Here is a 23,926-nt window from a genome sequence, read left to right as displayed (position 1 = left end):
AAGCTATACCCCATATGTGTACAATGAATCAAAATGCGGCTCATAAAAATGAAAAATAAAAAAGGGTATACTGTTTGTCTTCACAATCTGAAAATCTATCTTCAAAGTTCTCTAATCTCTTGATGATGTTTTCCATTGAGTTTTCTATTTGCTTTATTAAGTCTTTCACTTCTAGGATTTCCATTTGGTTCTTTTTCAGAATCTCTTTATTTAAGTGATCATTCAATTAATGTATTTTCTCTGTAACTTCACTCCTTTCATCTTTTGACTCATAGAACATTTTATTTTTAAACATCCTAAATTTTTCTCTGACATTTCCTCCACTGTAGGGTGAACAGAGTCAGTTAAGAACTCTTCGAGATGGTTTATTCCCTCGCTTTTTCATTTTGTTTATATGTTTACCCATTCTGTTGGTATAGTTTTCACTCTTTTTTTAAGCAAGGGACTTCTTGTTTTGTTGTTTCTCTTAAGAGACAGTGTTGGGTGAAAAGCCAGATATTGATCTTTTTAGTCAATTTGCTACCTCTGCTGATCCCAATATCAGCACCACTGTAAGACATGCTACCAAGCTGTGTTTACTATCAACACTCACTGGTGTATTCAGTCTTATAAGAAACAATAACTTGCTGATGCTGTTGTTCAAAGTTCCTTAAATCTCGGTATTGACCTTGTAGTAAAGTTCTAGAATTGATGAAACAATTAGTTATGAAATTTAGGAAGATTACTGTAATCGTAAATGAGGGCTAAAGGAGAAATGAAAAAGGATTGGATGAAAAGGAGAGGGAATAAGACAGAAAGAACAAACAAAGTAAGAGACAGAGAAAAGATAGAGGAGAATAATTCAGCCCTAGGTAGAAAGGAGGACCAGATGGATGGTGGGTATTTGCGCTGATAGCAGATAATGCAATTGGAAGAATACTGTTAAGAGGAGCAAGCATGAACTAAAGCTGGAAAATCAAAGATAGGAAGATTGATTCCTTGGACAAAATACATTCAGAAGGTCTAAATGTACAATGTTGGCTATTAACTAATCACTATCATTCAAGTTAAGGAATTATTTATATGATCAAAGATGATTTTAGAGTTATTTGTAGCAAACTATGTCAAGGTGAAGACAATTCTTGTTGAATCTTGTTTTGGATTTCCTTGGCATTTGGACATTTAGTAGATGTCTGTTATTTGTTTGTCAATCTCTCCAGATTTGCAGGGCAAAGAAGCCAATTTCCTAGTTGTGATGGACCTCCCACCAGTCAGTTTTGCTTTGTCCGCTGTGAGGCCTGCAGCTGACTGATCAGAAGGTGCAGTGTTGTGACTTGATTGTTTCTATTGTGTGCAGGAGTGAGGATGCAGGCTCTGTAGTGTCCCCATGCTTGCTGTGGGTCACTGTGTACCTGCTCTCTTCTACAGCATTCTTTTCATGGTGATACGGATCCTGGTGGCTGTTTGTGAGCACAGGACCTATGGTTGTGGGTTTTCTGTGGTGTAGAAGCCTTCCCTTGTCTGACACTACTCTCTGAGCCCCTCTGTAGTAAAGGGATCAGGTGGCTCACCTGGATTCTAGTTTGTACTGTCCCATTGTGAATTGCAGGCGTTGATTCCCTGTATTGACTATGACTGATGCAAAATCCAGCAATGCCCATTCACTTGCCAGTTGTGATCACAGGTGAGGCTGGGAGCCTGATTGTGAGCAGTCACTTCCTGTCACCTTGGATCAGGCAACATTCCACCTTAATTGATTTCTCTCTGGCCATCTCTCTGGGTGCCTTCCATTTCAGGTTCCTGGAGTAATCAGGGAGCTTCTCCTAGCAGACTTCCATCAGTGTCTGCTACCATTCAGGAACTGGATCTCTATGTCATTGGATACTCAGGTGGCTTCCCTCTGGTGTAACCCCATGATTGAGCAGATAGTCCTTCGGCTTCCCATAGTGCTTCCCCACAATGTCACTGGTTGGGGCTGGTGTGGTCCTCATGCATCCACTTTTGTCTGCCCAGGGTCAAGGTTGCTTTGCTCTTCTGTCACCTTTATTGGGTCAGTGGCCACCACATTGAGCTTTCTTCCCTTGCCTGGGTCACAGAAGCTGAGGAGAGTGCTGGTCTAGTGCACTTTCTGGCACAGGATCGCACCATCACATTCCCCTTTTTCATGGTGATGGGGAGGGAGAAGGGGGTTTCAACAATTTTTGGCTAATAGGGATCCCTCTAGAAGTTCTTTCTACCCAGATTCTTAAGCGGTCTCACTGTGGGGCACTTAACCTCTGGCTTAATTTGCAGCCCTCTGGGTGTGGGAGGATGCCGTGTTGTTTTAAAGGGGTGACTGATCAGCTGAGGGCTCTACAAGATGGTTGTGGACCCCCCAATTCAGCTTTCTTTGCATGATTTCATTTTAAGGTGTTTGCTCTCTTTTAAGGACACTGCTGCTCCATCTCACTTTAAGTTTTGTCTGCCTTTCCAAATGTTTTCAAGTGGGTCTGCTCCCTCTCTCTCTCTGTTACCCTTCCCTCCTTCCCCTACTGTTTCCAGTTAAGGATGGGGAAACTCTGTGCTTATTTTTAACTTCCATTATCAATCTTCAGGTTGCTCCAGATTTCAGACTCTGTAATAATGAGCCTCAGAGCATTTATTTTGTCACCACCTCTCAATTCCTTTACTGCCTTTTTTTCTGTGCTGTGAGGAGATGTGGAATTGCTACCTAGCTCCTTTCCACCATCTTCAACCCCATCTCTTAACATTTTGAAAATTATTAACCAAATACTTCTCATCATAGCATCAGAGTTTTCTGTATAATTTCTGTATGGGTACAACAAATCTTATGATTTTTGTTAATTATAGATATGTAATTTTTTTACAGAGATCTAAAACATTCCTCAGTAATTTCTTGTATCTTATTCTTTTGGACTATAATTTGACCTTTTACATGTGTAAATACAGAGATACTTTTCCAGAAATAGTGGCATAAAACCACAAAGTATTAAGTTTTTTTTTTTAACTTCTCGAGATCCAAGATGGCGTACTAGAGGATCGACTGCATCTCCCGTTGCTCCAGAACTCAGGATTCAAGAAGGGGAGGTATTGAGAGACTCAGACCAACATAGAGCCACGGTGTGAGTCTCTCACACAGGGTGATGCTTGGCCGGGGTGGCAGTCCTGGACAGTGGGCAGCTTCTCGGAGCAGAGCAGGGCAGCTAAAGTCTTCCCCAAGCAGCCCTGCTCCCTCTGGCGGGAGGCACTATCCACAGCCTGCTTCTCTGAGCAGGCTGCCCGGTGAGAGCTTTTCTGCACAGGGCCAACCCCAAGCCTCATTCCAACAGTGGGTCCCAGACCCAGTGGCGGGCCCCAGCCTGCAGGCAGCTGCTTGGACCAAGGCAGGACCACGAGAGGCTTTCCCAAGTAGCGAGGCTCCCTCTGGCACTGGCAGGCCCTGTCTACAGACAGCTTCTTGGAGCAGGCCAGCCAAGAGTGAGAGGATTTCCGCACAGAACCAGCCCCCAGCGCTGGACCCAGTAGGAGGCTCTGGGCAGCTTTCTTCAGAAGCACTCCATTATCAAGTTCCTCCAAGACTTCAGGCTACTGAAGGCTGGAAGGTGATACACTGGAAATCTACAGGGACACTATAAGCCAGTAGAGGAAATCTGCAATATCCAGAGTCCCACTGATATCTGACTAATATGAGAAAACAAGGGAAGAAAATGTCCCAAACAAACCTAGATACTATATCAATAAAACCCAATGACAGCACAGCAGAAGAAATGTCAGAAAGGGAGTTCAGAATGTACATAATTAAAACAATCAGGGAAGCCAACGAGGAGATGAAAGAGCAAATGCAGGCATTAAATGATCGCACCAATCAACAGTTAAATGAGCAAATACGGGAAGCAAAAGATCATTTCAATAAAGAGTTAGAGATACTGAAAGAGAACCAAACAGAAATCCTTGAAATGAAGGAAACCATAAACCAAGTTAAAAACTCCATAGAAAGCATAACCAATAGGATAGAACACCTGGAAGACAGAACCTCAGACATTGAAGACAAAATATTTAATCTTGAAAACAAAATTGACCAAACAGAGAAGCTGGTAAGAAATCATGATCAGAATCCACAAGAATTATGGGTTATCATGAAAGGCCAAATTTAAGAATTATTGGGATTGAGGAAGGCTTAGAGAAACAAACCAAAAGAATGAACAATCTATTCAATGAAATAATATCAGAAAATTTCCCAAAACTGAAGAATGAAATGGAAAACCAGGTGCAAGAGGCTTATAGGACTCCAAATATACAAAATTACAACAGACCCACACCAAGGCACATTATTATGAAAATACTTAACATACAAAATAAAGACAGAATTTTAAAGGCTGTGATAGAAAAGAATCAAATTACATTCAGGGGGAAACCAATAAGAATATCAGAAGATTTTTCAATCCAGACCCTAAAAGCTAGAAGGGCCTGGAACAACATTTACCAAGCCCTGAAAGGAAATTGATGCCAACCAAGAATCTTATACCCAGCAAAACTTTCTTTCAGATTTGATGATGAAATAAAATCCTTCCATGATAAAAAAAAAAGCTAAAAGAATTTACGAAAAGAAACCCGACACTACAGAACATTCTCAGCAAAATATTCCATGAGGAAGAGATGAAAAACAACGATGCAAATCAGCAATGGTAGGAACTAGCCTAAAGGAATAGCCAAATAAAGGAGAAATAGTGCAGTTTTGAAGGGTGTTGTTAAACTCTCAGGAGTGTTCTGTAGAATACCCTTGCTTTGGGCTTGTCTCATGTTTTGGTTTCTGTTCACAATGAATTTAGAGAAATGCCATTCTCTAGAAATGCATTTTTAGAGCAAATGCCAGAAAGGCCAAAGTAATGGCATATGACTGGTAGTGTTAATCTGGATCACTTGGATAAGTTAGAGTTTGCCAGATTTCTTCAGTATCAATTAACCATTTTCCTCTTCCCACTATCTTTTCTTTGAAAGTGAGTCAGTAAATTCAGTGCAAACTGAAAAGGGAGGGAACTGAGTTCTAACTTCTTGATGGGAGTTGTATTTACATATATTATTTTACATTTCTTTAAGGAAGAAATGTCTCAGTGAAGAGAGGTCTAAGAAGGAAGATATGATCATATTGTACTGTAAAAGTTATACAAAAGATAAATCCTGTCTTCTCTGATTTTTGGTAAAACAGAAGTCAGAGATAGTTTAGGCTGAGCATTTTCAATATAATTATGAACATGAGATTTAGGTAAGTCAGGAAAATGAGTGGGTAAAAATGAATTAAAGACAGTGTATCTGCACACTTCTTTAAAGATGCTTAGGTAGGTATAGCAGGAAACTACAACTTTAGCCTAGAATTCATATGACGATGATAATCACATTCTGTTCATTAGTACATATTGTTGTAGGAACATGATTCTCAATTTCAGTCTGGGTTTTAGTGGTGTTAGTCATGGGCAAATACAACTTTCAGATCTTTAGCTTGATTAAATTCATTAAAATTAAATCATAAAATTCATATAGCAAAATCCAACACAGTTATCATTAAATTTATTACTTTTTAATCCTTTATATGTAAGAAATTTCTGTGAATATGAAGGTGATCTAAAAAGAACAATTATTTATTGCATAGAATCAGATTTGTAGTTACTGTAGCTACAATTTCCCCAGTTGCATATTTCAAATCTAAGAAAATGCTATTTCCCTTCTCTGCACAGCCCTGATCATGTGTATCTAAAAAGTGATTGATTCAGTAAGCAAACACATGTTCTCCGACACAATCGTGCATATGATCTTGGACAGAAACCCTTTTTCCTCCACGAACGACAAATATTCGACTTATCTTTGAAAGGACAATTTTGTTCTGAAACAAAAATAGAGAAAGTAGTTACTTCTTTGTCACTTTCCTCCATAGCAACCACACAAACAACAAATTCAGTGTGAAAGGAGAGGAGGGAATTGAGCAAACAAGTTGACCTTATTGCACTATGCTGACTGTTTCAGTCTTGAGGAAAACATAAAGGACTTAGTTAAACTCTCTGATTAATCCATACTTCCTTTTACATTTGAGATTTTTGAAAATTTTTAAAGAAAAATTGATATATTTTCAAATCACGATTCATGAAGTATATCATATAATTCACTCATGAGATGAGCTGGTTGATAGATACGAAAGTGACTCTGTGTGAGAGTTTTTATAAAATAGAATATCCTTAATGAGCACAAAGGTGGTGCTTCTCAGAATTACCACTACAAATATACTGAATTAACTTGAAAAGGGCAGCATTAGAATCAATATTTATTAGCAAAGTTTTCTTAACATACTCTTATATAATGGACCCTTATAATTTTACTTATCCATTTATCCAACAAATATATATTAATCTACATATTACCTTTTCGGTCCTCTAAGTCACTGTGTTTGTAATTTCTCTGGTTTACCCAGTTCGATTCCTTTGCTAATCTCACCCTGCTCCATTTCTAAAAGAAGAAAAAAAAAAATACATGCATCTATCCACTGCCACATGAAAGGTGCAGAATCTTTAGAGTAAGATTGATAGGTCAATTTGCATAATTATAAAACTTTTATGTGGGCACTTTCCAATTAGTCATTAAAATCAGAATAATGCATTTCTATGAGCTCATTTCTGCTGCAAGAAAGTATAACTGCATGTATCCCTAAGAAAACGGAAATTATAAGACACTTATAACAATATTATAGCATAACAGAAACTCCAATTTCAACAAATAAATATGATTAAACATGCCAAGAATTGAAATTATTTTTGAAATAACAATGAACTGCATACTTTATTCTGATTTTCTTTTTTTTCTACGGCAAATAGATTTGGGAGGCATGTGGTTTTTGGAGTGGGTACACAAAGTGCACTGTTATTTGCCCTTAATAGGTTTATCCTAAAGGGAGTCTTTTTGATCCTACGTTAAGAGAGAGAGAGAGAGAGTGAGCAGAACACAGTGGGCTTTCACTAGAAAGTCTAAGGATTTGGTTTTACTTCTGTCACCATAATTGGAGCAGCTGCACAAACTCAACATTCTATTTAACAATGTAATGGGAAATCAGGAAACTTTGCCCTGAACATAACACAACTCAAATGAGAGACAAAGTAGAGCAGCACTCCTAAGTCACAAAGTGATGAGGTGCACTTGCCAGCTGCCTGCTCTTACACAGCTCAGATCATCTCAGCCACCTTCCTTATCTTTCTACCTCTTACCATCTGTGGCAGGTTGTTGGCAGTGAGAGAACCTGCTTTCCTGAATTCACTGTGTTCATTTAGAATCTCCCTTTGGAGATTTGTTAGGGCCGTTGACAAAGCATTTGAAGCTTGCTTCTGAAAGGAAATAAAACTACAATTATTTTCAGTATATTTGAAAATTACACAGAACAGTGAATCAATTTAGCATCATTCAAGACAACAGAGATGAGTTGCAAAAGCATTAAGGTCAAGGTATCATTAGTTATGAAGCATTGCCAATGAATAGGAACCAAAACTATGACTTCAGATTAAAAAAAAAAAAAAAAAAAAAACAGTTTATTGAGGCTTTGAGAACTGGGTTGTAATTTTTTTGAAGGGGGGTGGGATACCAGAAATTGAACCCAGGGGCACTCAACCACTGAGCCACACCCCTAGATCTATTTTGTAGTTTTTAGAGACAGAGTCTCACTGATTTGCTTACCGCCTCACTTTTGCTGTGGCTGTCTTTGAACTTGAGATCCTCCTGCCTCAACCTCTCAAGCTGCTGGGATTGCAGGTGTGTACCACTGAGCCCAGCTGGGATGTGATTCATAGCTTGACAAATCAAAACTTCTTCATGGTCACAAGTGCCCAATTTATTTTAAGAATGAACTTCTTGTGATTCTTGTGGATACACAATGATGACATATTATGAAGGTTAATGTAAGAGATGGAAGCATTAAAACATTCACACTCTATTAGGCTGTAACAGGGGAGTTTTAAGGATGGGGAAACATAACTTATTATAGACTTTAGGGAGAACATTCATCTGACATGATGTCATGTATCTAGAGAAAGTATGTTTATTCCTAGAACCAGTGTGTATGTGCGCCCCTAAAAATTCCAGTAAAAGAATTTTAGGTATTAAGTAGTAAATTGGATGATATCACACAAAAGGTGGTCTTACCATACTTATTAAATAAACCCTCAAGGCATTTGGAAGGGAAAGAAACAATTAATTAATGAACTATTCCTGAGTTGATCTCTTTACTAGATAACTGATAAGAGATTTACTGGTAACTGATAAGGGATTAACTCAGATGCCAATGTTGGAGCTTGTATTTTTTTGTATGTGTGGGTCTGGAGAGTGGACTGGGATTATGTGAACTTTTAGCATAAGAGATAAGAGCATTTTGAGGCCTTAATTTCACACATGATATGTTATTTTTAGGGAAAAGAAATATTTTAAAGGGTAAGTCTAAAAGGCTGAATTTCTTGTGTTTTTGATATCTTGGGAAAAGTTATCTGCTCCTCCTTATACTGAATGCTGAATTTCCTTAACACTCTCCAATTATTTTTCTCATAGATCCATTCATATATATAGCTGTATCTATATCTATACACATATGTATATATTTTCTATTTTTTTTTTTTTTGGCCATTCCCTACTGTAAGTCCATCCTGCTTGAGGATTTTGTGTTTCTAAGCACAAGGGACCATTAGTGAATGCCTTGTACTAGTAGATTTAACACAGCCCCTGACCCTTAAGATAGAAAGGATGCACATGATAAACTTAAGTAGTGGCCAATCTCTGCATTTTATCGAAACAAAAGGTATCATCTCTAGATGTTTCCTACTGACCTCAGAAAACTTCTTAAATAGTGACATTTCAAACACAGAAAAATAGGTTTAGGAGAAAGTAGTATTTTCTTCTTGTTACACCTTAGTACCTTACTTATAAAATTGCATTGAAGAAGAGATGTGATTTTTGTTCTTCATGAGCAAAAATGAGGTTGTTTTCATATGACTCAACACGTGGTGAGGATAAAATGGATAAAATGCAGTATCTATCTTTAAATAGTTTTCATTGGATAGTCAGTATGAAAGAAATCAATGGTTACCATGCCACATAGCAGAACTAATAGGAAGGATTATGTGATATACTGAAGAAGGAGGGATCAACTCTTCAGCTCAAATTCCTATAGATCTTCACTGAAAAGATGCTAGCTCCCTCTGGCATTTACTTTTTAAGTATATTTCATTGGTATTCAGAAGATGGTGGAAGGGAGCTGCCTGTGAGTTCCAATGTCCTGGCAACGCAAGAAGGAGGCATGAAGGAAACACAAAATTGAGAAGTGGGTGACAAATTAAATGCTGCAAGACTCAATATTACAAAGTCTAAGATCTGGAGAGACTTGAAGATTTTTATTTTTTTATTTTATACCAGTGTATAAAATAAATACGGTTTCGTAACCTCCAATCCAAACCAGGGAAGGGGAAGGGTGGTGGGGCAACAGAGGGAAAAAGGGAGAGGGGAAGCAGAAAATCTCTGAAGTTCACCCACTTAAAACATTTGGAAAGGTAAAATTTAAAGCATGAGAGTAACAGGATTGTTAAGACAGAGCAAGCAAGTTAAAACTAAATTCTAAAAGAAAACTGAGTTGGGGGTCAGCAGACATCTTGTGGAGCCCTCAGCTGATGAATCATCCCCTTATTTCAACATGGCATCTTCCCATCCTCAGATGGCTGCAATTTGGACCAAAGGGAATTCCCCTTCAGCAGAATCTCTTAAAAATTCAATCAGAAGGAACTCCTAGAATTGCCACTACTGAGAATTGCTGAAACCCCTTCTCCCTCTCCTGCATTGCAAACAAGGGTGTGGACCTGTGCTTGGAAGTGTGCCTGACCCTGCTGAGCATGACCTGGGCAAGGACAGAAAGCTCTGCATAGCATCCACTCAACTCAGAGACAGCAATGAAGGGGGTCTGGCCCTCAGGAAAGGAACACAGATTCACCAGATCCTGACCACTGACTTTGGGGGAGGCATTGTAGGAAGCCTAGTATGGTCCCTGGGAGTGTGCCACTCTACTAGAAGGAGGGTGTCTGCATGTCAAGTGACATAGAGACCTGGATCTTGGATGATGACAGCTGCAGAAAAAATGCTGCTATGATAGATTCCCTGAATGCCCCAGGAAACTTAAGTGGAAGCCACTCACAGACACAGAGCGAGACGAAGACGGCAGAAAACTACCAGAGCCAAGACCACAGGAAGAGGTGGCCCCAGCCTTCAGTGGCAGGAGGCCTGACTCATGATCTGGACTGGCATTGTTTGGATACTGGTGAGACCCTGCAGGAGACATAGTAAACAGAGGAATCGATTCCCCCCATCCACAATCTGAGACAGTGGAAACTGGAGTCTAGGTGATCAGCTGAGTCCCTTCACTACAGCGACCCAGAAAGCGGTGTTGGTCTGGAGAACGCTACTGCACCAGAGAACACACATAGAAACCCCACCAGAGTTTCTGTTCTTACAGACAGCCACCAAGGTCTTTACCACAAGGAAAAGGATTCTACAGAGGGGAACAGGTACACAGCAACCCACAGCAAACACGGGGACAGAGCCTGCGTCCTGAACTCCTGCACACAATAGAAATAACCAACTGGCAACACTGTGCTCTCTGAGAAGTCAGCTGTAGACTCCAGAGCTGAGAAATCAAAACTGACTGGTGTGAAGTTCATAGCAACTAGTGAATTCACTCTTGTGACCTGAAACTTTGGAGAGATTGACAGACAAATAATGATGGACATCTGCTAAATGTCCAAATGCCAATGAAGTTCAAGCCAAAATTCAACAAGGATTTTCTTCACCTTGTTATGGTTTACTATAAATAACTCTTAATGTCAACCTTGATCATATAAATAACTCTTTAATAGGAATAATATTCGTTACCCCAATAGACAGCACTGCACCTTCAACCTATTTGTGTGTATTTAATTTGATGGTTTAAGTATTGATTGGAATCAATCTTCTTATCTTTGTTTTCCTAGCGCTATTTTATAGTTGCTCATCTCACTTCCTAGTTATCTTCTTCCATTATCTGCTACTACGTCAAATACCTGCCTTCTATTTCTTCTTTCTAGTGTGATTTATTTTTAATGTTTTCTCTTTTTTTTTTTTACTTTTCTTCTTTTTTCCTCTCTTTTTTGTCCTATCATTCTTCTTTACCATTTTGAGCCCTCATTTAAAATTATAGCAATTTTACTCAATCTAATAACTAAGTTTTTGACCTATTCTAAAATGATTACAAATTTAAACTTGGATTTGAGAAACTGTGGAGAACAATAGCCCCAAGTGCTTTTTCTCATAAAGTTGAATAGAACAAGTTATGACTGTGAAGGGATTATTTTAACTAGGGTTCACTTGCATCTCTTAAAATGCTGTTGATACTGGAATCAGCAGAAGTCACATGTTGACTTAGGATATCAATATCTGGACATTCACCCAACAACACAGGGCTTGTAAGAGAAATAGCCATTCAAAGTAGTCTCTTGTGTAAAAGGAAAAATGAGAACTATACCAATAGATGGCTAGACATGCAAACAATATGAGAAAGCAAGAGAACAAGCTATCCCAAGTAGACCAAAATGCTTTGACAACAGACTCTATTGACACCACATTGAAGGAAATGTCAGAGAAAGAATTGAGAATGTTCCTACTTAAAATATTCTATGAGAAGATACAAGGAATAAAATTGGAGAGAAAATACAGGACGTGAATGATCACTTCAATAATAGACAGAGATTCTGAAAAAGAACCAAATGAAAATTCTGGAAACAAAAGACTCAATAAACCAAATTGGAAACTCAATGGAAAGCATCACCAATTGATTAGACCACTGTTGCTGACAGTATGACTGTTTACTCAGTTTCCTTGAATCAGGCTGCTGAGGGGATTGGAAAGAAGATGAACAAAGACAAAGTAGATAAAGTGGGACCTGGTGTTTGAGCCTGCATCTGGTGGAGAGAGACTGATCACAAGCAGGCTCCAAACATTTATTATGTATGTTTTAACATCAAAGGAATTCATTTTGAGAAAGTTATTTGATTTATTTATTCATTTTTAGAAAGTTACTTTAAAATAGAACCAAAGTCAAAAGTTTGAACAGCCCAATTACAGTCATCAGCTTGCACCCACCATTCTCCACCCCTGGGCAGCTGGCATTTGAACCTTAGGTCATGAACTGATAAACTCCATGGCAACCAGGGAATTTCTCTTTGAACAGTGAGGTTTTCCCCATACAACTGGGCAGATTTCTCTGTACCTTTGTAGTGAGAAATTCCTCAGGGAGGTGTCAGCCTTTGTCTCTGGGCAGTTCAAAGCTATGACAGACCACTTTGAACATAGATTTTTCAGGTATTGACATAAAGTATATAATATTGAAAATGAATTTGACCATAAAGAAAAATATTAAGAGATGAGGAAAAGAATATTCTAGAACTCTAGAATAACATTAAGTTCAATTACAAGAATCATTGGGCTAAATGAAATATAAGCTAAAGAGATGGCCATTAAAATAATATCAGCAAATGTTTCATACCTTAAAAATTATGGAAAATCATATATTAGAGGCATATAGAACTCTCAATGTACAAAATCACAATAGATTCACTACAAGACACATAATGATGAAAATGCCTAACACACAGAATAAGGATATAATTATAAATGCTACAAGAAAAAATGGTTGATATTTAGAGATAAACCTATCTGGATTTCTACTGATCTCTGGTCGAGAAACCAAGCTAGGAAGACATGGAATAATATATATCAAGTGCTGAAATATAAAGGACACCAACCAAAAATGATATATCCAGCAAAATTAAACTTCAGAATTAAAGATGAAACAAAGACTTCCACGATAAACATAGGCTGAAAGAATTCATAACCAGAAAGCTTGCACTATATAAAATATACTCCATGAAATATTTCATGAAGAAGAAATGAAAAATAAAAATGAAAACCAGAATAGGGAGGAATTATATTAGAATAATATTAAATTAAGGAAGATTCAATTCTGGTTTAAATATTAGAAATATATCAAAACGGCAGGGAAAAATATCTCTCAAAAATGACATTGAAGGTTCTAAACTCTCCAACCCAGAGACACAGGTTGGCAGACTGATTAAAAAGCAAGACCCAACAATAGGCTGTCTGTAATAGACTCACCTCACAAGAAGACATCCACAGACTTTCGGTGGAAGAGTGAGAAAAGACAAATCAATGAAATGGAACTCATAAACAAGGAGGGATAACTTTTCTCCTAGCAGATAAAATGGTTTTCAAGTCAAATTTAATCAGAAGAGATAAAGACAATCTGTTCATACTGCCTAAGGGATCCATGCATCAATAAGTCATAGCAATCATAAATATTTATGTCCCAAACAATGGAGCATCTATATACATCAAACCAACCTTCTCAATATTAAGAATTGAATAGACCACAATACAATAATACTTTATTGTATCATGAGAGAAGTGACTTTAACTCTGTCACTATGAAAAGACAATCCACACTACACCAAGTAAGGATTCTATAGAAGGAAAAAATAAAATTCATAATATGACCTAACAGGCATCTATAGAATATTTGATCCATCAATGACTAAATTCACTTTTCTCAGCAGAATGTGGAGCATGATCTAAAATAGAATATATTTTAGATCACAAAGCAAATCTTAGCAAATACAAAAATAGAGATAATTCCATTCATTCTTTTAGCTCTGAATGAAATGAAATTAGAAACCAACAATAAAATAAAACACAGAAACTATCCTAACACTTGGAGTTTAAATAATACACTTTTTAATGATGAATGGTTAGCAGAAGAAATTAAAAATTGCTAGTTGTAAATGAGATTATTAATATATCAAAATGTGTAGCACAGTATAAAGGCAGTTGCAAAAGGTAAGTTTATAGCATTGAGTTTATACATCAAAATAATAGAAAGATATTGAATAAAGAAAAAGTAAAGAAAACTTCATACCAACAAACTTAATGAACATTGACGCAAAAATTCTCAATAAAATAATGGTGAATCATATAAAACATATTAAAAATATAGTGCACCATGGTCAAGTGGGTTCATTCCAGGGATACCATGTTGGTTCATCATATGGAAATCAATAAATGTAATTCATTACTACAGACTTAAAGAATCACGTTATTATCTCAATATATGCAGAAAAAGCATTTGACAAAATATAGCATGCATTCATGCTCGAAAAACTAGAAAAACTAGCGATAGTAGGAAAATTCCTCAACATTGTAAAAGATATATATTCTAAACCCAAGGCCAATATCATTCTAAATGGAGAAAAACTGAAAGCATTCCCTCAAAAAACTGGAACAAGACAGGGATGTCCTTTTTTACCACTCGCATTGAACATCGTGCTGGAAACCCTAGCCAGTGCAATAAGACAAAAGAAAGAAATTAAAGGGACATGAATCAGAAAAGAGGAACTCAGACTGTCCCTATTTGCCAATGACATGATTCTATATTTTGAAGACCCAAAAAATTCTACTAAAAAGATCCTAGAATTCATAAATGAATTCAGAAAATCAGCAGTGTTTAAAATCAATACCAATAAATCCATTGCATTTCTATACAGCAAGGGTATATCAGCTGAAAGTGAAATCAGGAAAACTATCTCCTCACTAATAGTGTAAAAAAATCATTGGGATCACCCTAACAAAAGAGGTGAAAAACCTTTCTAATGAAAACTACAGAACACGAAAGAAAGAAATTGAAGACCTTAGAAGATCTTCCGTGCTCCTGGATAGGCATACGTAGTATTGTTAAAATTGCCACACTACCAAGAGCATAATGCAGAATTAGTGCAATTCCCATTAAAATCCCAATGATGTTCTTCATAGAACTAGAAAAAGCAGTCATGAAATTCATTGGGCAAAATAAGAGATCTAGAATAGACAAAGTAATACTTAACATTAAAAATGATGCAGGAAGCATCATAATATCAGACTTTAAATTATATTACAGAGCTAACGTAGCAAAAACAGCATGGTATTGGCACCAAAACAGACATGAAGACCAATAGAACAGGATAGAAGACACAGAGAGAAACCCACATGAATATATTTATCTCATCCTAGACAAAAGCACTATAAATGTACATTGGAGAAAAGATAGCCTCTTCAACAAATGGTGCTGTGAAAACTGGAAATTCTTTTGTAATAGAGTAAAATTGAACCCCTATATCTCACCATGCACAAAACTCAACTCTAAGTGGACCAAAAAACCTAGGTATTAGATCAGAGACCCTGAACTAACTTGAAGAAAAATAGACCCAATTCTCCAAAATGTCAGCATGGGAACAAAATTCCTGAACAAGACTAGTGAAGCACAAGTTGTAAAATCAAGACTCAATCAATGGAATAGTATGAAACTAAAAAACTTCTTCACAGCAAAGGAAAGAATCAAGTACATATGCAGAGATTCTACAAATTGAATTCACAACCAGTGCCTCAGATAAGGCATTAATTTCCAGAATATACAAAGAAAGAAAAAAAAAAGTCAACACCAGAAAAATAAATAACTCAATCACTAAATGGGCAACTGAATAAACACTTCACAGAAGAAATCTGAATGGTCCAAAATATGTGAAGAAATGTTTACCATCTCTAGCAACTTTAGAGAAATGCAAATTAAAACTACACTGAGATTCTATCTCGCTCCAGTCAGAATGACAGTTATAAAGAAAACAAGTAACAATAAGTGTTGGTGAGAATGTGGGGAGAAAGGTACTCTCAAGCATTGTTGGTGGGACTGTAAATTGGTGCAACCATTATGGAAAGCAGTATGGAGATTCCTTAGAAAACTTGAACTGGAACCACCATTTGACTCAGTTATTCCAATCCTTGGTCTATACACAAAGGACTTAAAAACAGCATACTACAGTGACACAGTCACTTCCATCTTTACAGAAGTTCAACTCACAATAGCCAAGCTATGGAAACCACCTAGGTGTCCTTCAACAGATGAATGAATAAACAAAATGTGGTATATATACACAGTGGAATATTACTCAGCCATAAAGAAGAATGAAATTGTGGCATTTGCCAGTAAATGGGGGAACTGGAGAATATCATAAGTGAAATAAGCCAATTCCAAAAACAAAAGGCTGAATGTTCTTTCTGATTTGTGGATGGGAAGGTGGGGAGGGGAGGAATAGAGGTCCATTGAATTAGATGAAGCGAAATAAATGAAGGGAAGGGAGGGGAGAGGGGAATTGGAAAGATAGTAGAACTAATTGGTAATTGGGAATAGATTTGTATTTGTATACATGATCAGGGTAACTTCACATTAGAAATGACCCCAAGAGTGAGAACCTAAATAGAATGTTATAGTCTGTTAACAGAGTGCATGTATTCTGCCAAAATACATTGTATTCTGCCAATACATTGTATGTATGTGTATTCTGCCAGAATACATTGTACTGTCACGTATAACTAAAAACGAAAACGAAAACTAGAAATGGAATGAGCATATGACCCAGGTATCCCAATGCTCTGTATATATACAAAGATTTAAAATCAGCATACAGTAGTGATCACATCAGTGTTTACAGCCTCATGAATCCCAATAGCCAAATATGGAAACAACCTAGGTTGCTTTCAACAGATGAAAGGATGAAGAAAATGTGGTGTATATACACAGCGAAATAAAGAAGAATGATATTATGGAATTTGCTGGTGAGTATGTGATTGGAGACGATCATGCTGAGTAAAATAAGACCATCCCCCAAAGTGAAATGTTGAATATTTTCCCTGATATGTGGAAGCTAATGCACAATATTCAGGTGGGGGTTTGTGAGAAACAGAAGAAAGTTCTGTGAAGTAGGCAAATGGGAAGAGAAATGGGTTGGGAAAAGGAAAGACAGTGGAATGAATGTGACCTAACTTTCCTATGTACATGTATGAATACAGTGAATCTCACCATTATGTATATCTACAAGACATTAATTTAAAAAGAAAAAAAATTAATAGCAGAAAGATCAGTAGAGTAGAGAAAAGGAAACAGGGAACAAGGGGAGGGAAGCAGGAGGGAAAGGGGACGTAGTGGAGACTGAAATAAATGAATCCTAATGTTTGTGTAACTAATAAGAACCAGTAAAAAATATTTATAAGTGAGGAGGAGAGAGATCAGGGAGGTGATAGGTGTTTGGAAATGGTCACAAAATGGAATCTTTTAGAAAACTCTTGGTGATGACTAAATTGCCACTAGGTAGATAATTTGGTTATGGTAACAATCAATACTTCTTCAAGTCACAGAAATCATGGACAAAGTGTCAAAATTCTGTGTTCTGTGGAATTGTATCTCCTGCTGCTGTTGTTAAACAATGTTGTGAGAACAGGTAGCAATGGCCAAAATGTCAAAACATATTATCTTTTATCTTTCTTTCTTTTTCTTTTTGGCCTTCCTAGGACTCAAAGCCATGGATTAGGCAGCTCAAGAAGTGCTCTTCCACTGAGCTACAGCCCCAGCTTCCAGTGACCAAAGCTTTTAACTAACATCCAGAGGTATTCTAGCCAGGAGAGAAATACCTTCTCTAGGCATCACACAACCAGTCATTGAGGAGGACGATTGACCCTGTTTCTGGGAGTAGTTGAGAAAAGTGGCATGTTAGAAATAGACTATTTGACTCTACAACATGCTCATTTTGAGAATATCCAGGTAATATTATTAATGATTTTTTTTAAGCGAAATGGAGGTGTAATTGGTCCCAGACATCATGTAGGAAAACTCAACGAAGCAACATACGTGAAGAAGTCACATTAACTTGAGAGCATGTAAATGCATGGTCAGTGTTGTGTGGGGAGTACTCTGACATGGATTGATCAACCAGTCAGAGCTGCTCTTGAGACAGGAGACTCTCCTTCAGTTTAACAAGTAGGCCTGTGCTATCCAAACGATAGCTCCAGCATTTCGTGTGATTTTACTTTTTTGGTGGCCACTATAAGAAAGAAAATAAGGGGTGAAGTAATGTTTTGAACTTGTATATCCAGTACATTTTTTGCTATTCATTTTAAACTTATGAGATATTTTGTTTCCTCTTTCTGCATTGTCTTCCAGGTCAGCGGTACTCTTAGATGGAGCATTCATGACATCCAGGACTCATAGTCTCACCTGGCTTGGGTTCCCCTGCTGGTCCCCACAGCTTTATGCTGTGTCAACTACCTTGAGATACCAGTACGCATTTTGTCATGTGCCAGACCCTCTAGCCCTGTTCTCTTTTGGAGGTAGATCCAGGAGCTGGCCATCCCTTCTGGTTGCCTGAATTCTTCTGAAAAGGTGAGTGACCTTAGCCATACCTCACTCCCATGTGCAGGAAAGAATGGACTCAGCGTGGCAGCCAGGAACAGCAGCACTGGGAATGATGCCATCCCTGGGAGAACAGAACACAGAGAACAAAGACCTGCATTAATGTGCTCAGTACACGGACTTCAGGGTAATGGGAGCAGGGGCTGCACTATGCCAGAGTGATAAGTAGGGGAACAAGGTGGGATTCACCACATGCAGCAGCAGAATAATAGTGAATTGTGCTACTGAAGCTCATCTCCAGTAGGACCAGAAAGAATAAGGGAAGTATTGAACTGAAGCCCCATTAACACATATATCCACTGACACCTAACCTCCACCCTCATCAATGACACACTGACCTGTGAAGCTCTTCCCTCTGGGCTCCAGAAATGGCTTTGTCAAGATGCCCATCAGAACTGCTAATAGCTCTCTCAACTATTCCTGTCAGAGGTGTACTCCTGTGATTGACCCTTGCTGGTTACCTGCCATCACCTTTTCAAATTAGAAGTTGGAATGTGCCATTTCTTTTCTGGTAGGGCTCTTGACCATGCGTGCTTTTCTTAGTACCCTATTTACATGCTCTAAGGAGGACATGCTGGATTTTCAGAGCTTATGCCACTCTGCTCTGCTTTGCCTGTGCAGTCTCAAATGAGATTTGACACTCATTGAGACTCTTTATGTTATGCCTCTATCTCCAAGATGCACAAGTTCTCCTTCTGCATGTTAAAACAGAAGGTGATAAATTGAGTACTCCCTTTTAAAGGGTTATCAAACTTATCCCTTTGATATCATTAAGGAAGCTTTTGCCTCATTAAATCAACTTCTTAGACACTTGAGGGCATAATAAAGTAGTGTACAAAAGGTTGTCATTTTTTTTACTATTACACAAAGGGGAAATTCATTGTGAATTAAGTAAATGTACAATAATAGATAAAATTTCTTAATAAATGGAAAATATCCTCTTATTGAAGTGTATTACACATAAAAGTCATAAGCATTTACAGTAGTATTATCAGCAATAAAAGCCTGTGCTGCATTTTTAGAAAGCAGATGAGGTCAGTTGCAGTGTGAGGATGTTAAAATTGTTTTTTTGTTGGTACCCCAAAATGAACTTTGAAGGAATTAGGGAAGCATGGATTCCACACAGTTCCAAATAATAGTGTGAAAATATGAGCACAATGGTCTCCCATGACCTCACGTGTGTTTGTGCGAATATGTGCTTTGAGTGTGCAGCGACTGGGAGATTTGCACACTGAGGGTATAAGAAAAGTATTCCTTTCAGCTCCTGCTCACACCTCAAGACAACCACCACTTCCCTTTCATTGGAAAATTCACCAGCAACAGTAAAAGCACTTCCTCTGGTACCACATGTCAGCAAGATGATGTCATGGAAACATAACACCATCATGTTTGAGGAACTGACAAAATAAAAATGTGTGTAATTTGGTCCAGTGCAATTACAGTTAGACCTTTCTTCATCCCAATCCCATGGGTTGTGTGTACATAAATAGAGAGTATATTTGCTAAAATCTTCAGTACATTATTGCTAAAAACTTAAAGATGTTCTCCTATATGCTTTTCTATTCTTTTTAAAGGTATGTAGGAATTTTAGTCAATGACATACTTTTGTCATATGATAAAAATGTCTAATTAATTAATGTGCCGAATTTTCCCAAGAGTCATCTAAAATTGAATCATGTTTATAGTCCTGACAAAAAGTACTTATCATGAAAATTTAAGCATGTATGAAATCGGTTAGTACAGTATTTTATTAGGATGTTTGCATTTCATTTTGTAATGGGTTTCTTATTGTCCACTATTACCCTTAGTTTTTAAAGATCAATCCTAAATTATATCCTTTGCTGCTACTCTTCAGTGTATATATTTAGGAAGAAATAGCATTTAGGATGTAGTCAAGCTAAAAATGGCAGGTAATGGAAGTGACTTTGGGGTTGCTTTCTAATAATAATGAGGGTGCTATGTCTTAGTGCTTCTTTTGTCCCCACGAACTTTCTTGTGCTGGGACCTGGATTTCCAGGGTGAAGTATGGACAGGTATTGGGTACCCTTAAGTAGGTAGGTCCTACTGGGAAGTCCTTAGTTCATTAAAATCTCCTCCCTCAGATGGAGTTAGGTAGCTCTCTTATAATATCTTGGGAGTTCTCTGAGAGGGTTTTTAGAGAAATCTGAGTGACCCCACCCAGTCCTCTGGCTTCCTGTTAGGAGTTGTAACTGCTCACTCTGGCATGTGGTCTCATCATTGCTATTTTGCCACAGACAAGAGGGCCTCCCCAGAGCTGAGTCAATCCCTGCACCATGCCTTCGAACCTCCCAAACTGGGTGCTGAATGACCTGTTTTCTTTGTAAAGTTGGTTGTCCTTGGGTATTTCATTACTGTCTTATATAGTGGGCTAATACATATGACATTAAATGAAACAGAGATCAATTTCATGAATACAATGCAAGCATCTTAAGAATACTAGCTTCTCACTTTCAAAAGTGCATTCAGAACTCATAATCAAATACAGTTATAGCAGCACCTCAAAGATAATTCACAATTAGAGAATTCAGCTGGGGGCACTAATGTCAGTGCCTGGGAAGTCATAGTCAGGAGGATCAAAAGTTTGAGGTCAGTCTTGGCCACTTATGGAAAACTTTTCTCAAAATGAGAATAAAAAGAGTTGAGAATATAACTCGTTGACAGAATACTCCTCAGTTTAATCTGTGGCACTGTAGAAAAAATTTGTAAATGCACTAGTGAATGTCATCAGGGAGAAAAGCACCAATAATGACTTCTATGTGGTAAAATCTTGCATCAGTGCTTCTAACTCCTTTTATGTTTCTGTTTATTAGACAGCTCTGTGGGATCCTAATGTACTTCAGAATCACTATACATTTTCCACAAAATATAAAGTTCAGTGTGGAAATGTACATCTTAGGGAAGATGTACAGAAAGGATAGTACATCTAAACCACTTCAGACATTAGCATCCTGAGTGAATTGATTTGATTGAAAAACAGCCAAAGTCTTAAAATTCTTCTTGATTTCAGTGTTTCATGGGTAAATTATTTTATGTTGATTATAATTTAAAAACATGTATCATCTTCAGGTTACTACTCTAATTTGTATTTCCCAGTTTAAAAAAAATGCACATGCCTGACTTTCATCCTTATTAATCATGTCTGTATTAATGCAAAACCATGTGTTCATATCAGAGAAAATACTGATATTTTCTGATATGAACACCATATAACCACAATTATCTTACTTCTATTATGGTAGCTCCAATATAAATATTTCAAAACTCCTAGAGTTGAAAATTAATTATATCACTAATTTGAGAATGAAGCAACTCATTCAAATATTTCATTGCTTAAAAGAACTTTTGGAACAAGAGAACTACTTATGTGTTAACTTCTTACTTAAAATGAATACATCAAGATAATTACTCTTAATGACCAATACCGATCGTGTAAAAATATAAGAATTAGATAAAATAAAAGTGTGAATAAATTTATTCAATATATCACTTTCCCAGTGATAAGCTGCAAATATATTATCTAGATAAAACTTTCTTCTTAAAATAAAGAAATTACCACATACCATTCATTTTCAGAGCAGAGCAAAGTAGCAGTTGTGCCTGTTGGAAGAAGAAAGTTGGAGAAAGAGAGATCAGAGCAGATTATATGTTACTCCTATTTCCTTTAGGCAAAGTCAGATCTTGCTCATAAATCTTGGCCAGTGAAGTTTGAAAAAAGATTTATGATATCAGTGGTCTCAAATTTCATTGTTATTTGTCTCATAAATCTTGGCATTATTTGATGATTGTCCATGTGGATATCAAAAATATATGGCTATAAAGTATTTATCAATAGATATTTGTTCTTTGGAACTCATGTACTGTTAAAATTTAACCATGTATTTCCATTCAATACTTTGAAAAGTTTTAACTAAATTATTCTCATTAGTGCATCTGAATTTTGAGGAATTATTTGGCAAGATTTCAGGGAAGCTTAGAATTTTTGGTGAAGTCTAGAGAACATAAGAATTTCTTATTCAGACCTAAAATATTCATGAGTAGTCTGTTGTTGTATCTTATTGTTTTAAAAAATAATTTGATCTTTCACCTTTTAAATATTGGGCATAGTGTCTTTCAGAACACAATGTGAAATGACACCAGAGTTGTAAGTATGTGTAAGTCCTCCTGTATTGACTATTTTTCTGGTGGTATGAAGGTCAAGATATATTGAGCTACATAGTAAGTTATGTTCATTGGAGTCTGTTCTTCCAGAGAAGGCTTCAACTTTTAGAGGCTTGTTTCCATATCACAAAAATGAAAGGGGTTGAACAAATTATGTCTCATTTCATCTAGTAGGCATTGATCTTTATTATTGTTGTTGCTGTACTGTGAATTGAACACAGGGGTACTGTAACATCAAATCACATACCCACCCTGACAAATTCAAAAAATTTTTTTTAACATTTTGAGTTATTGTCTTATTACATTGACAAGCTTGGCTTCAAACTTGGAATCTTCCTGCATGGCCTCCTAGTAGCACCCAGTAAAGAAAAAAAAATTATCTTAAATACTATGGTTTTTTTTTTTTCAAGTAAGGGAGTGTAATTTAACAAATTATAGGTCATGTACCTAGCTCTAACTGAAATGTAGATACAGAGAATACAGATTGTACTGTATGGTGCACAATTCTATAATTTGTTTATTTTCCTGTTCATACCTCTCTTTATTGGTTTCTGTGACAAGAATATGTACTAAAACCATGCTTAGTTATTCCATTTAATTACAGCTATTTCTAAATTTAAGGAATAGATTGTACACTAAATGGTCATCATAAGAGTGTTAAGGACTCAGGATGAATTTAGCCTGAAGAAAAAGGCTTTCCTATTTTGCCGCCATGTCTGAAGTCACCCCCAAACATGTGTTTACTTATGTGCACCTGAGCAGAAGTTCTCACGAAGCAAATCCTATTCCATTTCATGACCTCAGAATTGACATACATGCTGCCATCTTTCTGGGGAGAGTGTTTCCTGGACTGTAAACTCAGGGGCACCAGAGCCCTCCTCCTCTTCTCTATTTAACTGCTATAGAATATTGTTAAGAGCTTGAGATTTATGGTCTGAGGAACAAGGACTAAACTTCTGAATGTATTGGGACAATTATTTTTTATGGCAATAAATATCAAAATATTTAACTGGAAATACAAATTGTGAAAAATGATAGCACATGTTGAGCTGTTTGGCCTGTGGTCAGAATTTTATAGTGTCAGTTCCTTCCTATTCTATGCATCTTGTACTCTGTATCTGGACAAGCCTACCACTACCATTTGTGAGCTATAAGATCGCATGTCAATTTTATGAGAGATTTTTGACTTATTAAGCTGTGGATAGATATGTGAGAAGTGCTATGAGAAGTAAATCAAGTAGCATAGTGAAAATAGTCTTTACTTATTATTCACATGTAATACCTTTTCTTCAATTTTATGCTGCATGATCACTATGGTATTGAATGTATAATGTATTTTGCTTGTCTAATATTAACACTTTAGTATTAAGCTAAGTAAAC

The 23,926-nt window shown here is 37.0% G+C and overlaps 1 protein-coding gene across 1 annotated transcript; it reads right to left on the bottom strand.

Annotated features, from left to right (window-relative positions):
• Nucleotides 1–5,695: 5,695 nt before the first annotated feature.
• On the bottom strand, nucleotides 5,696–21,982 carry LOC306665565 (cysteine-rich secretory protein 3-like). Its single transcript, XM_079147191.1, has 5 exons — nucleotides 21,949–21,982; nucleotides 18,358–18,431; nucleotides 7,227–7,343; nucleotides 6,390–6,474; nucleotides 5,696–5,857 (listed from the first exon to the last, which is right to left on the bottom strand). Exons 1-5 carry the CDS (start codon nucleotides 21,953–21,955, stop codon nucleotides 5,718–5,720), a joined length of 423 nt encoding a protein of 140 aa, XP_079003317.1. The 5' UTR covers nucleotides 21,956–21,982; the 3' UTR covers nucleotides 5,696–5,717.
• Nucleotides 21,983–23,926: the final 1,944 nt, after the last annotated feature.

The sequence above is a fragment of the Sciurus vulgaris genome (assembly GCF_902686455.1).
Source record: "Sciurus vulgaris genome assembly, chromosome: 7".
NCBI classification, from domain to species: Eukaryota; Metazoa; Chordata; class Mammalia; order Rodentia; family Sciuridae; genus Sciurus; species Sciurus vulgaris.
Note: the sequence above shows the minus strand (reverse complement) of the source record. Positions and strands in the feature narration are given on the sequence as shown.